General features: G+C 36.8%; 1 protein-coding gene and 1 non-coding gene across 3 annotated transcripts in view; both read left to right on the forward strand.

Annotated features, from left to right (window-relative positions):
- Positions 1 to 16000, forward strand: part of LOC140141521 (xaa-Pro aminopeptidase 2-like) — a 57498-nt gene that overhangs the window by 15898 nt on the left and 25600 nt on the right. For both annotated transcript variants that reach the window (XM_072163405.1, XM_072163406.1), the window contains exons 9-13: positions 184 to 265; positions 1378 to 1466; positions 7993 to 8156; positions 13684 to 13770; positions 15515 to 15580. In XM_072163405.1, coding sequence (XP_072019506.1) covers positions 184 to 265; positions 1378 to 1466; positions 7993 to 8156; positions 13684 to 13770; positions 15515 to 15580 — 488 coding nt within the window. The remainder of the gene's footprint in view (positions 1 to 183; positions 266 to 1377; positions 1467 to 7992; positions 8157 to 13683; positions 13771 to 15514; positions 15581 to 16000) is intronic.
- Positions 15135 to 15208, forward strand: Trnat-agu (transfer RNA threonine (anticodon AGU)). Its single transcript has one exon. It is a non-coding gene; the product is annotated as a tRNA-Thr (tRNA).

Genomic DNA, 16000 nt, shown 5'->3' on the forward strand with positions numbered 1-16000 from the left:
TCAGTGACAATATAGGATCCAGAATTAACAACTTGAACATTATGGGCTTTTGCCTTTTAAAATCTAAAGAAAGAATAGTTTGTACTATCTAGACCATATCATTGCCTGGTCATGTTTAAATTTTTTTTTAACAAACAAGAAGAGTAATTAACCATCAGACGATGTATGCGTTTTTTATTTTAGGGTTGTTTAATCTCCGTAGTGCAGATATTCCAAATAATCCATTCTTCTTGGCATATAGTATAATAACCAACAATGAAATAAGGTACGTATGTGATCATCTTCAACCTTAAAAGTTCTAAAAGTGGCTTTCAATTAGGCCAAGAAAAAAATTGTTTGCTTGCCAGTTATAAACGTAATAATGAGTTTACAGTAATTGGCCAAATTTAGCTTTGAAATGAAATTTAGACACAGAAAAAGTAATAAAAAATCATTAAATTTATAAACTAAAAACTAAATTTTTGGACAATTTTTGGTCGGTTGGTGGGGGGCAAGCAACTTTTTTTTGGCCTTGTATCGAGTCATATCGCTGTTGTAGTGCACGTTAGAATATGACCGTTGCCAGGTCAAATGGATTACGCTTTCCTTGTTACGAACCACTGATCGAAATGATCACAACACAAAGCCTATGGCATATCAAAATTCGGAACAGGCGCTTGAGCCCAGGCTTGGAGCAGTAACCAATGGTTACTAACGTGCACTACGACTGCGAATAGACCTTTTCTGACAAACATGTACGTACGTGTGCATGTACACTCACAGCATTTAACTTGATGGGTGCGATTTGATACTGCGGCAATCAAAATACACACGTATGTCACTACCGAACTTGAGATGAACCAAATTATAGCGTTAGATGCAACATGTCAAATAATGGATCATTAGATTTATAAAATTTACTTCGAGGACTGTTATATATCAAAAAAGTGAAAAATATCACAACAAATTTTAATAATTTGTCATAAAATTTGAATTTCAAAAAATGAAAATTATTTGATATCAGAAAGACATTCTTCGTATTCAGATATGTCTGATGTGCTCTCATGTCCCACTAAATATACTGTCGAAACGCTCAAAACGCTCATTCCAGATCCCTTAACCCTCTCATTTATTCATTCAAATCAATGAGATGAGCACAGATAATGGTCAGTTTCGGACATTTTCTTTGAGACCTCTCTGTCTTTCAAAGAAAGTTACTCAGTCGTGGAATGAGTTATTGTCACAAATGAGTTGTCATTGTTGACAGGAAACATCAATGTTTTCACTGATATGAAACAATATGGAGAGAGATTTCAAAAATTTCTGATATACAGCCGTTTTTGAAAGTTTCCAGACTTTTTTTGAGGAGTTTATGTAGATTGTTTCTTGTTTTTTTAGATTGTATTTGTACGACAGACAGTGGAAGGTAAATAGAGAAGTGGAAGACCATCTAGGGATTGGACAGGATAGTGCATGCCCTGAATATGGTAAGTAGAAAAAACCCTGGGAACAAAGCTCCAGTATTATAGAATTCTTAGTCAGTGGGACACAGTGTCAACACCCTGTTTATAAATATTTTTTCCATACAGCTCAATACTCCGTTGAAATCAATATTCTATTATTGACACAGATAAAGAAAGTTTACATATGCATTGTGTTAAAGGACGTGCACCTGGAACTTAACTAAATGGGCCAGACGCGTTCCATTATACCTATAAAGTATAATCATGAGTGTTGATAACGCGTAACAGGCTTGTAGAGGTGCGCGTATGTATCGCGTTATATGCATAGACTAGTGTGAAATACACGAACTTGCTAGCAGTATGCGCAACAGAATACGTGAAGTTGTAAACAAGTTTCGTTCATTTTATAATAAGGGTAGTGTTTATGACGGTAACTTAGTTTTTGCTTTAAAAAATAGTTTACAGTTATTAAAATAATTTTTAACTGACTAAGAATGAGAATAAACGATTAGGAATTTTTGTTTTTACTATCCTCTACCTGTGATAGACGACAGGCTGGTCCCAATATTTTTATCGCAGTGGAAGCCGGCGCACCTGCCTATAATCTATCATAGGTAGAGGATAGTAAAAACAAAAATTCCTATTATTATTCTCTAATTAACTAGCTACCCGTCCACCTGTTATTTGCCTGTCTTGGTATGCTCCCAAGATGGGCACAATGATTTTGACAGATGCTAAATCATAGTAACTGTGTCATGTTGATATTGATATAATATTGGATGGCTGAGCATGATACCATAACATATCGGATGAGTCATAAAAATATCGGACGAGCCAACGGCGAGTTCGATATTTGTATGACGAATCCGATATGTTATGGTATCATGCGAAATAAGCCATCCAATATTATCATTATTAGGTTTTCTTAACTCCTAATAACCCTGAAAACATAATAATGAGGCTAATTGGGCTATTCCATTTAATATTCACACTACCCCTACATTTTGGAAATATCTACCACAGAGGGAGTATGAATTTCAAATGGAATGAGCACATTTAGGCAGCTCCATTTGAATTCCATACACCCTCTGAGAAAGATTCAACCTGAAGGCAGAGTGAGTTTCAAATGGAGGCCATTTTTAAAGGTATCTTGCTTCCTAGGTTAATCACCATTTTAAAGTTTGATGAGGATGAGGTACCTGTAATGGGCTATTCCACTTGAAATTCACACTTTTGTGGAAGATTTTGGAAATATCAGAGGGAGTATTTTTTTTTAATGTAACTGGTCGGGGTTGATCATTTTGAAACCCATACTCCCCCTGTATTAGAGCTGTACCTATATCTTCCACAACTGGAGTGAGTATTTCAAATGGAAGTTACCCAATTGCCTATTATATTCAAAACTCATACTCCCTCTGTGGAAGACTTTAGTTAAATCTTCCACAGGGGTAGTGTGGATTTTAAATGGAATAGCCCAATGAATGACAATTTGTTGAAGCCAGGCTTTTGGAAACAATTCAACATGATTGGTAAAAATATTGATATTATGTATTAACAATTAGTGGTTTTTTTTAGCGGGTTTGCTGTCGGACAAGTTTAGAACTGTCAAGCTTTCATCAGGAGTAGCTCTGACTTCTTCAGTAGACAAGGGGCAGTCTTCAGTGAACAGCTTTTTCAGAGCCACCAAACCTTTAAAATAAGCAGATAGGCGATTGAGGTCTGCTTGTTTTCTGTAGACAAGGGGCAGTCTCCAGTGAACGGCTCATTTCAGAGCCACCAAAACCTTTAAAATGAGCAGATAGGCGAGGTCTGCTTGTTCTCTGTTGACAAGGGGCAGTCTGCAGTGAATGGCTCTTTTCAGAGCTATCAGTAGGCAAGGGGCGGCCTACATGTCTCATTCTTAGGTACTTTGTCCTGAAGAAGTCAGAGCTACTCCTGACGAAATCTTGACAGTTCTAAACTTGTCTGACGGTGAACCCGCTAAAAACCCACTAATTGTTATGAATTCCTGTCGTAAAATCCTATCCCACAATTATGTATTAATAATAATATCTTTTTAATACAATTAGCCACATAGTTATTTATATTATTACACAGTGAACGTATGCCAAACATTAATCTATAATATGATGCGATCAAGCAAAATCAGTCGGATCTCGGAAATAATACATTTTCAGTTTCTTATAGGATAGTAACAAACATTTGCAAAGTAGCATTTTGCAGAAAACTCCATTGCAATTGAACAATCAGTTCCAAAGATATGAGCAATTAAAGAATTTCCAAAACAATAGAAAACAAAAAGAAATATTTCCTTTGTTTGGCTATATCTCAAAATCAATATTTCCGAGTTTCGACTGATTTTGCTTGATCGCATCACATATATAACTTGTAAGTTGAATTTATTATGACCTGACAGGCCAAAAGGGACCGGACTGTGTTACTATTCGTAATTTTGAGGATTTCTACGATGACCTGAAGATTCTTCCTGTTAATAATAAAATCTGGGTGACTAATGATACTTCTATTGTGGTACATGAAAACGTGCCGCAGGTTGGTATACAGGGTGGCTCAAACGAGAGTAATTTATACTTCTATGCCATCAAATTATGTGCATCATATACTGTTGTTTGCATGGAGAAATTAGACCAGATCTGATCCACTCAGACCCAAGTCTGAAATTTTGGAAATTGAGTTACCACCAGTGCTAACTTTTGACTGCTCGGTGCCAGAAATGGGTTAGTGCAATAGCTGCCACGTGTAGCTGCCATGTGTAGATGAGTACACTGTGTGGAAATTTCCAAATGTTCACAGGGCAGCTATTGCTCTTACCCACTTCTGGCATTGAGCAGCTAACTTGATCAGTGCCATGCACTTACTGATGTTTAAATCCCCACATCCTTGGCATATTTGGTTAAAAAGGTTTAAACTTTCTTATTTTCATGTTATTTTTGGTCCTTATTTTAAGTTTATCTCAATTTCATTATTGCAGTCTTTGGGCTGATTGGATCAGGTTATCGTCGCTGGTCGGGAAAAACCTTGTATGTAACGAAACTTAAAAGGTCAAATGCAAAGCCTCATATATGTAAAAAGTGGGCCCCAATTACAAAACCTCATAATTATGTGCAATTTTGATCAAATTCTATTTTTGTGTATCAACTTGAAGAAAATATCTCAACACACCTTCTGGTTCTTCTCTTTTAACTGCATAAGTGCATAAGTGTCTGTAAATGACCAAAGGAGCAACACCATGTTGTATGTAAATCCTGTTAATTTTTTTACCGTTTTTTGCGTCTCACATAAAACTGCAAAATCGTATGAGGTTTTGTAAATGGGGCCCACTTTTTACTTATGAGGTTTTGCATTTGACCTTTGGAATTACATACGAGGTTTTTCCCGCCCAGTGACGTTATGTCACACTTGGGTTCTGGTTCTGGTTCTAGTTCTGGTTTCTTACTCCAACAAAGTGAACAAAAAAAACACCCTTTTTGCATAGAAGTTTAATTAAATACTCTCTTTCACAATTTCCCATCTCAATACCATGTATCATTTTGTTACAGTCATGTTTAGTGAAGGCTTCAAAACCAAACCGCCATTTGATCACCTGCATCCTGCCAGAACCAGCAATTGGGCTATTCCATTTAAAATCCACACTACCCCTGTGGAAGATTTTGGAACAATAGAACACGGTTAAACAGCCGGTTCTGTTAGGTGCCAACGTACAACTGGTGATGCTTTTGAGTCAAAGCCATCCCTATAGGCAATAGAAACAAATTAGTTTGATCTTTCGATTGACCATCAATGCCTGGTTGATGCTTATTATTTATTAAATCGATTAATTTACTATTGTTAATTGTGATAAAATAGTATTTTTTGATTGTAGGGATATTGACCACTATAAATTTAGCGTTAATTCTGATTAATTAGTTGATAGTTCATTAATAACAAGCATCAACGGTCGATCCAAAGACCGAACATATTTGTTTCTGGTGCCTTATGCAGTTTGACAACCACAGGGCACAATTTATATCTTACGTCTTTTCAGCTCTTGCCCATAGAATTAGTCAATAATGCCACTATTAGTCGAGCATTTCAGGGTTCATATCATTTTGGGACTGGTTGGTTGGGATATTGATTTGCCCAGACGGCTGCAAAAGGAGTTTGAAAATTATTATTAAGTGTGGTACATGCAAGAGAAGTTGTCACATTGCATGGAGCAGATATCACCATGCCAAATCATAGCCCTACTATAGAGCATTTTGACTGTGCCAATCCCTAAACACTACCAGAGAACCGCTAAACGCAGTGACCTATCTGTCTGAACTCTTCCAGTGAGGTGGGGAGGTGGGAGAGGTCACTTGGTTTATAGCGGTTCTCAGGGCATAGCATGTTTAAAGATTGCTACGGTCAAAAGGCCATATCTAGTAGGGCTGCAGAATCACTGGCCACGAGACAAGTTCATATTCATTCATGATACATTGGCCATAGTGTGTATTGAACAAGATGAATTTTCACATACGGCAGCTATTCACCACCATGCGGAATCACTGACCACCAAACAGAATCACTATTCATTCATGATACATTGGCCATAGTGTGTATTGAACAAGATGAATTGTCACATACGGCAGCTATACGGCTATTCCATTTCAAATCCACACACCCCCTGTGGAAGATTTTGGAAATATCTTCCACAGAGGGAGTATGAATTAATAGTTGGGTAACTTCCACTTGAAATACTCACTCCAGTACTAGTTGTGGAAGATTATAGGTAAAGCCATAATTCAGGTGGAGTATAGCTTTCAAAATGATTAACCCTGACTAATTACATTTGAAAAACATACTCCCCCTGTGGAAGATATTTCCAAAATCTTCCACAGGGGTAGTGTGGGTTTTAAATGGAATAACCCAGTAACACTTGGTTCCATTTAATGTTAGGCATATTAAAATGTTATAATTTGTTCAATGATGTTGGTACTATTATAATAACACATGTGTACATCCATTCAAAACGATGCACTTGTCAGCTGCTACATGTGCCTCATTTCACATAATAGCTAGGAATGAATCCCAGACTCATTTCAAGTGGAGGTCACTTCAAATCATCCCCAAGTGACATGCTTATGGAATGTTTGCTGGATTAATAAGCCATGTGACTTGGGGATGATATAAAGTGACCCCCACTTGAAATGAGTCTGGTATTTATTCCCAGTTATTATGTGAAATGAGACACATGTAGCAGCCGACAAGTGCATCGTTTTGATATGGATGTACACATATTAGATATCAGATTATGTTGTACAAGTCTAGAATTTTACTCATGTTTTCAATGTTTCATGTCTGAAACGTGAGTAATATGTCTTGTGATTTCATAGCTAGAGTGTGCATAGAGGAAATACTGCTACCACCACTGGATCACAGCAATTTTGTCTCTCATGTGAAATCTACATACATGTTCTCATTTATTCTAAATAGCTAGGAAAATCAGCAGCAGTTGGAGTTAAAATGTGTGATTTTGTTGTTTATTGTATTCATCAAAGGTTTTGTGGTCATATTAGTACAAGACTGTTACTTCTTCCAATGTCTTGTTTTTGTTATTCAAACTTTGAATTAATGTTTAAGATGCCCAGCTTTTTTTATGCATCCGATTAAAAAAAAAATCGAGTTCAGTCAACTTACAAATAATCTGAAAGGCAGGACTCGGGAGAGTTAAACGTCAGTCACGATTTTTGGATATACCGTAAAGATTTGCCTAATGGCGCACATGGGTTTCTTTGCCTTGGGGTAAATGTCACATATAATTGGAGAGTTCCCTCCTCTGAAAATCCCAACAAGAATTAAGGGCCTGTGCCCTATATTTGCTGGTGGGATTTTTACGGGAGGGCATTTTAGTTTGTGCCTGAAATTTCAGTTATGGCAAGGCGCCCATATGCGCCATTAGGCAAATCTTGACGGTATTGCAATTGTGTCATTTCATAATCCAATGTACCGTATTTGTTCCATTAACTGCCCATACGCATATATGTGCCCACCAAGCAAACTGTTATTATCAAAGCAATTATTAACTGGCCATGCAAATCTGGATCATGGTCTGAAACATATGGTACACTGATGATGGTGGATGACTATTTTGGGCCATTTTTACGTATACAATTATGTTATCTTAAAAAACATGCACCCACCAAAGGTAATTAAACTACTGCTGTAAAAGTGGTAGTTTTTGTGTGTGTAATTGTTCACACATTGCTGACTTTGAATTACTTTGCTTGTCATTAAGTCATGATTTTGAGTTTTCGTACATAGACCTATGCATAAAACAACAGTTATTCGCTCATTTTTATTTTTTGGTCGCTGTGTTGAGCATGGAAAATGGCGAAAATTAATTTGACACAAAAATTTCCACTTAAACAATATTGCAACTTACTTGTACCAAAACACCTGTAAAGCAGGTGTTGTCATACTTTTTGATTTCTCATTAATTTCATTATTTTTGTTTCATTTTCATTTTATTTCTATCTGTACACTACACCTCGTTTCCCTTGCCCTGACATAGATTCAAGAAATAGACCTCTTTGCCTACAACTCCGTAACTACAACGATTTCCTCGACGACGTCAATCGGCTGTTGATACAGACATCAGGACGTATATGGGTGACCAACTCATCTAGTATCGCAGTGTTTAATGCTTCTACCCCAAAGACGTCTTCTGCTCTCAGGGTATTTCACCTGATTGTTGTTTTCTTGCCACGCTTTGAAGCTTGCTATGATAGAATGGGTGTATCATAAGTTACCAAGAAAAATGTAATTCTTTATGAGATGCCAAGGTTGTAGCTAGCCCAATGACCATACGGGGACGTTCCGCAAACATGGGTAGCATTTTCAGCCTTCTGGTATATCAATGACCCCTTTTCAAAGCCTATTTTGGTATATGAATGGGTCCTTTTTCAAAATTTTCTCAATTTTTTAGGGAAAACAGCCCAATTTTTCCTTAATCTAGCTAAAATTTTCAAAATTTTCCCAAATTTTGACTTTTGCTATATCAATGGGTCCAAATTTCTTGAAAAATTGGTATATTTATGGGTCTACTTCCAAAATCTCAGCGGCACGTCCCTACCAAAACCAAACTTGAGTACCCCCCCGGGAGCTAGCCCAAGTTGAGTGCCAGGTAATCTTACTATCCAATTAGAGTGCTGGCTCGGCACAATGGTTTGGAGTGATTGGGGAATAAAGTCCGGGGTGACCGTATTAGCCCCTTTAAAAAGCTTTTTTGCTCTTTTTATGATGAAAAATTCATTTGTGAACAAAAAATTGTACCTGGCGGCCAGCGTCAGTTCTGCGGGGTTCTACCTGGCACAGCTATAACCTCGTGAGATAGCTTATAGCTTTCACAGAATTATTTGTAGCGCTTACATTTTGGTAACTGATGTTTTGGATAAGATAGACTTCTTAATTATGCATTTTGAATGCCAATAGAACCAATCTCATTGTCCCAATTTGACCAAATGTGTAAGCTGTATGGAAATGCAATTTGGAATCAATTCTTTCTAATGATTAGCGTGTATTTGTTGACCCTTCATTTTTAGTCTCCTGTAAAAATGGAACTGCACATTAATTTAACTTCCATGGCATAACCAACGAGTGAGGGCAGGCAGGGGCTTGTGCCTCCCCAGTCAGGACTTGCGACCCCCCCCCCTTGAGCCGTCAAGTGAATTTGTACAAGCGTCTATGGAGAAGGTCCATATTGCATTCCCTATAACACTGCCCCAGCTGCCCACTCTATGTACGATTGTACGCCACTGCTTCAATTATTGGAATTCTATGACCAAAGGTATAAAAAAACAAAAACAAGACCAGTTATCTAATGATACACCATTCTATCATCAGGTTTGGCATGCTTGTTGTGTGGGTACTGGATGACTTGATGCAACTAATACTGCTGAATTATTATACGAGTGACTAACTGTCTAACACAGACTTTGTGGTGGTTCTTGTATGTCAGGAGAACTATCATCCTTTGTGGTGTCTTTGGTCTCCTCTCTTCAATTGCAACTTGTTTGTGTAGATCTTGAAATACCTTTGTGTGCTGTTCTCTCTATCTTGTCCTTTCTATGATTGGACTTTCCAGTTGAAATCCATACACCCCCTGTGTAAGACATGACATTTATCTTCACACAGGGAGTGTAGGTTTCAAATGGAGTCACCCAACTTGTTTGTGTAGATCTTGAAATGCCATTGTGTGTTGTTCTCTCAATCTGCTCCTTTCTGTGATTGGACTATTCCAGTTGAAATCTACACACCCTCTGTGGAAGACATGACATTAATTTCCCACACAGGGGGTGTACATTTCAAATGGAGTCACCCATTCATGTAACCTCATTTGAAATTCATACTCCCTGTGTGAGATTAATGTCATGTCTTCCTTAGGGGATATATGGATTTCAACTGGATAGCCCGTGGTATAACCCAGCTTTTTTTTTTCAATTTCTGTCTCTTCTGCATGGAGTTACTTCTAAGATTGTCACTAACATTTACGTAAGGCATCCCATTTAATCTGGTCCTATATAGTGCTATCAATGTCACGATAGGTACCGAATAGCACTTTCTATTGTAGTATAAACATCTGTACAATGCTATTGTGTGTGAAATAATAACGATAGTTTTCCAATGTTCCGGCGCAAAGTTGCGAAAGTCAGTGTAATTCCTTGCTACATGTATGTCACACACGGAAGTCATTGATATACCGTAAACGTTCGCCTAATGGCGCTATGGGCTCCCTTGACCTAACTGGAATTTTAGACACAAACTAAAATTGCCCTCCCATAAAAATCCCACCAGCAAATAAGGGTACATACCCTTAATTCTTGTTGGGATTTTTAGAGGCGGGGGCCTCTATTTGTACATGAAATCTACTCCAAGGCAAAGGGGCCAAGGTGCGCCATTAGGCGAACGTTTACGGTATATCAATAACTTCTGGGACTGTAGATGTTAGTTATCTATCAAGCTATTTGATTGGTGTAATATGTGCAGGTTATGAATGCAACTTTTGACTTTTCCCGTGTATTATAGAAAGAGACATGGGTCCCACAAATAGCTATATAGCCCCAAGCTAAATGTCACGCTAATGGGAAATTGTTTCCAATGCCTTTCTTTACGGATGAAAACAATGTTGTCTGTTTGCACACAATTTTGCCAACAAATTGCATTTCACCATTGCAAATTTCAACAAAATGTATTGCAAGCAGCACTTCTATTTAATTTCAATTGTGTATTTTAATTGTGACTGTAAAATGTGAGTAGTGTAGAATTCAATTGTATGTGCAGGTATTTGTAATGTCTTCACCATATATGCAGTTCTTCACTTGTACAAATGTAGCTCTAGTGTAAGACTAACACTGCACTTCATACTAAAATGCATCAATAATAGTAGGGATAACCATCAAAATTTCATGTTGACCCTATTGCTACAAAAGATTGTTTTCTGAGTAGAACTAATCAACAGAAGTATTTTGGTGGTTAAATGGTCAAAATCGGTCAAAAACTTTTCGAATTATGAATTATCAAAGTTTCCCATTCTGACCGGTCATTGGAGCGAAATAAAATGACAAGGTCCAAAAATAGCAGTTGGGAGCAAAATTGGCATAAGCATATATTTACCTTTATATATTTCTTTATTTTAACATATTTGCAAACATGAAACAAGCATATTGTGAAAGTATCAAAGGGTTTCTTATGAAATGGCACTTAACTAGTCACTGGCATAACTTATTTTTTTCAAACCAAGGCATTGAAATCATGCATTTAGAGGACATTTGCCAAAAATCATCCAAGATAGCCGATATGGCAACTTTTTTTAAACAAAATCTTAAGTTTTGAAGGTCATTGACTCATTCACAACAATAGAGATTATCCTCATCATGCTCATGTGTATTCCTGTAGTATTCCTCATTCAAACAAAAGTAGCACTCAATACATTATGAGTATCTTTGTTCAAACCAATTCAATGCTTGACCTCGGAGTTACCTGCATGACTATCGCGGGCTATTTTGAAACAGTTATGGTTGCACATTCAGGTACTTCTTTTGAAAGTCCTAAACAAGGTATAGCCAGCAGCAAGTTGTAGATGTTATAGGCCTAAATATAAGAAAAGCGTTTAGGGTTAAGATCAGGTGAACAATACATCGAATGAGCACGAAACTTCACATTTATGTTCAGAAAGGTGTCTTCTTAACATGATTTGAAAGGAATATAAAAATTCCAAAGGGAAGCTGGTGATTTAATTTGTAACTCGAGATCTACTTGTTCAATTTTTTAACCTTTTTACAGAGGGTATGATAGAGGTATTACTGGCAACTCTGCCAAATTACAGCTCAGTAGGCTACGTTTTTCACCTGATCTTACTGATTTGAATATTTTGTGCCATTCTTGAGCAGTGCTAAACTCAGCCACTGGCAATTAAGCGCACTGTGGCGATGGACCAATTTTGACTCGCACTTACAGAAAAACAAAATAAGTTATGTTGCTGTAATTTGCAAGATAGTTACAAAATATAATTGGCAGTAACTTCCCCAAATTTTACAGAAAAATATTGAAAAATAAAAGAATGAGATCAATTTAGAAATGTATGTGCAAGCAGTGCACAGTTGAGCTCCCTGCATGTCTATGGGAGTGTTCTAATCAAGTTGATGGTTCATTGGTCATCCCTAATAATAGTAACTTCATTACTGTATAAAAGTGCCACTGGAAACTCAAAATCTAGCATCATATTTGAAAAGAGAAAAAGGAAATGCAGATAACTCTGCACTCAAATGCAATGTACACATGTGTACGTGCGTAATAAAAAAAGAAGAAGTTTTTCTCACTATGTTAACAAGGATATTCAATTACAGCCTAGAAGCATTAGTTGGACATAGGGGGTTGAGGTCCCCTATTGCATAGTAAAGAAACAGACATGTTTTCAGACTATTTAATTCAAGATACACACATATGTTACACATATCAAATAGCTTTCATGGTTTCATACTTGGTGACATGTGAATACATTCAATGTCGCTGTTTTTCCACCTTTTCCAAGAAGGGTGTATTTAGGTATACCTCATAATTATACATAGTATCCCATCACTCATTATTATGTTTTCAGAATAGCCTTCCTAAGTATGGACATGACACTAAAATTTTTTTTTAAAGCGCAGTGATTTATAGTGCGCTACGCACAGGCACAACGCCTAGAGCGTTGATCCACAAGCCTCAGCACACTTTACAGGTTGTCGCTGACCACTACGGCCCCACATCATTCCATAAACCATTTAACAACAAATCAGGGACTTTGCTTTCATTTCATTTCATTTCATATTTATTGAAAATAACATCGTGGCAAATTGCCAAATTGCGTCACTTTTTACAATATTAAAACATCAAAAAATTATTTACTATTATTACACATAAAAGTTATTAAAATACATATTACAAGAAATAAACATAAGAAAAACATATAATATTCAGAATTATATTGCACATAATTATAAAAGCTTATCTCCACACTCACCCCATCACACCACACCCACTTGACACCTAAGCACACCTCTTACTCCCAAACACAGCTACTACAAACACAGCCAAACACTGCTGCTACAAGAGTGCACACCCTAGACTACAGTCCAGAGTTTTGAAGTGTATTGGGACAGCTAGGTTAATATTATGTACAATGGTATAGGAGGCAAGATTCTGAAAACACGATGATATTAATTGTGATATCCATTTTGATGAGAAAAACTGGGGATCAATCATCCCTCTTTTTAAAAGCAAATATCATGCAGCATCTATATATTGCATTGCACTAACACGAAAAACATGCATTGGTGTGCGGACATACTTGCTTACACTGCTTTCTCATTATATCATGTCTATTGTGTATGTGTATCCAGATAGTAGAAATATTTACTTCATGAACATTTGCTATTTGTGTACCAAGATTCAGCCATATACCGTAAACGTTCGTCTAATGGCACTATGAGCTCCCTTGACATAAGTGGAATTTTAGGCACAACCTAATAAATAGTGCCTCCCGTAAAATTCCCACCAGCAAATAAGGGCACGGAACTCTAATTCTTGTTGGGGTTTCAGAGGAGGGAGCTTTCAATTTACACATGAAATTTACTCCAAAGCAAAGGAGCCCAGGTGCGCCATTAGGAGAACGTTTACGGAATATGTACACATAGATAATTCTGTTATGAATGTTTACTTCCAGGAGAAGCGTTTTGTCGAGCAGTCCCCTATTCTCAGAATGAAGGCTGTGAAAACTAAAGAGGAGATTGACGGCATGAAGAATGCACATGTAAGTAAAGTAAGGGTAAAGGGATGAACTTGTGTTCACAGGCCGGATGCCCATCTCTCTTTCGATAATAATAATTGAGTGAATAATAATTAGAGCAATTTCCCCGATATGTCAGATGTCAAAGGGTCCCAAAACTGTTCTCAAAAACCAAATTTAAAGATAAAAGTGTCTTTATATGTTTATTTTGTTATGCTGGTTTCATACTTTCTGCCGCTTGCCGCTGAGCGGCATGACGCTTCACCATGCCGCTTGTACTTGTCTGCAAGCGGAGCTCAAAATCGTATTTTGTTCTCATATGTCAGAGTGGCACCACTAGAGTTTATTTGAATTCAACTCCAGCACCGTGGCAAAGCGGTGGAGTGATTGATATATCGGCTTGCCGCTGATCACCGCTAGCGTTTCTGGTGCAACTGCGCCGTGAAGTAAAATCATCTTCAAAGCGGCAAGCGGCAGGAAAGTATGAAACCAGCATTAGATTCATTTAGGCAAAAAAAAAATTTTTTTGCTTGTTCTCCACTGACTGACCCTAATCTGGAAAATCTGGAAAAAGTTTATTTTGTTTTACTGTACAAATAAATACTGACCCTAATTTTGGAAATTCCAGAAAAAGGTTTTTTTTTCAAAATTGTTGACATCCTGAAAAGTTTTTTTCAGTTTCTACACACTTCTAAACTGTTTTAAAAACATGAATGAAGTGGTATACAGTAGAGAAATATCCCAATTCACAACTATTTGGGCTATATATTTAATATTGTACATCCATATCAAAATGATGCACTTGTCGGCTGCTACATGTGTCTCATTTCACATAATACCTAGGAATTAATACCAGACTCACCACAAGTGTAGGTCACTTCAAATCATCCCAAAGTAACATGGTTTAGAAATGTTCTCTGTAATTCTTAATTTTTTAAACCATATGACTTGGGATGATTTGAAGTAACCTACACTTGAGATGAGTCTGGTATTCATTCTTAGCTATTATGTGAAATGAGACACATGTAGCAGCCGACAAGTGCATCGTTTTGATATGGATATACACATATATAGTCATGTTTTGGCTATGAGTCATGACCTATAAAAATAAATATTAAAAAAAAATGAAATCCAGACCAACCCAATTCTGAAAAAGTTGCGGAGGACAAGCAAACAATGAAAAAAAAATTATGCTTAGTTCTCTGGGTTAATAGGATGAACAAATTCAACCCAGAGAACTAAGTATAATAACTTTTTTTCATATGGTACTTATGTGACTTTGTGTTTTTGTTATAAATATGCAGTTCTGATGCCTTTTGCTAGGATCGCAACGAACATCATTCAAACCTAATACCTATAGATTTATATCTTCCGCTCTTCTCCAAAGTGCCTCTTTAGCTCAGTTGGTTAGAGCGTCGTGCTAGTATTACGAAGGTCGCCGGTTCGAGTCCGGCCAGATGCACTGGTGTTTTTTCAACGTTTATGTGCACTGGCTACTCTGGGGAAAGATTAAAAAAATTTGTTCACAAGCAAACAATTTTTTTTTGCCTTATTTAAAGATGAATATAATATTTGCCCTTTCATATGTTTATTTTATTAGATTCATTTATTTAAAGATGAATTTATTAGTTGCCTTTCATATGTTTATTTTATTAGATTCATTTATTTAAAGATGAATTTATTAGTTGCCTTTCATATGTTTATTTTATTAGATTCATTTATTTTAAGATGAATTTATTATTTGTCTTTCATATGTTTATTTTGTTAGATCCGTGACTCTGTTAATTTTGTTAGGATAGCATCATATATAGAAGAAACAGTGGAGTATCAAAGGGTAAGTAATTCTTTTAATCACACTTCGTCACTGGGTGGGAAAAACCTCATGTACTTTTGGCCCTTGAACATGGATAAAGCCTTGTAGGTGTAGACTTTATATTGAAGAGGTTGCTTCATCCATGTTCAAGGGCCAAAAGTACATGCAGAAAAAGCCTTGTAGGTGTAGACTTTATATTGAATGGTTTGCTTCATCCATGTTCAGGGGCAAAAAGTACATATGAGGTTTTTCCCGCCCAGTGACGACTTGTTCTTGACTGATAAAAATTGATAAGGCAAAGTACTGTAAAATTGGGATTTTTTTCGCGCAATTAATTATTCATACTTTGCCAATTTGAGTTTAATCTGTTTTGCTTGTTTTTAAATTCTCAATTCTAAGCTTCGTTACTTTGACCTATACCCAAAAAGGAATATATTCCTG

This window comes from Amphiura filiformis, chromosome 19 (genome assembly GCF_039555335.1).
Source record: "Amphiura filiformis chromosome 19, Afil_fr2py, whole genome shotgun sequence".
In the NCBI taxonomy this organism is placed as follows: domain Eukaryota; kingdom Metazoa; phylum Echinodermata; class Ophiuroidea; order Amphilepidida; family Amphiuridae; genus Amphiura; species Amphiura filiformis.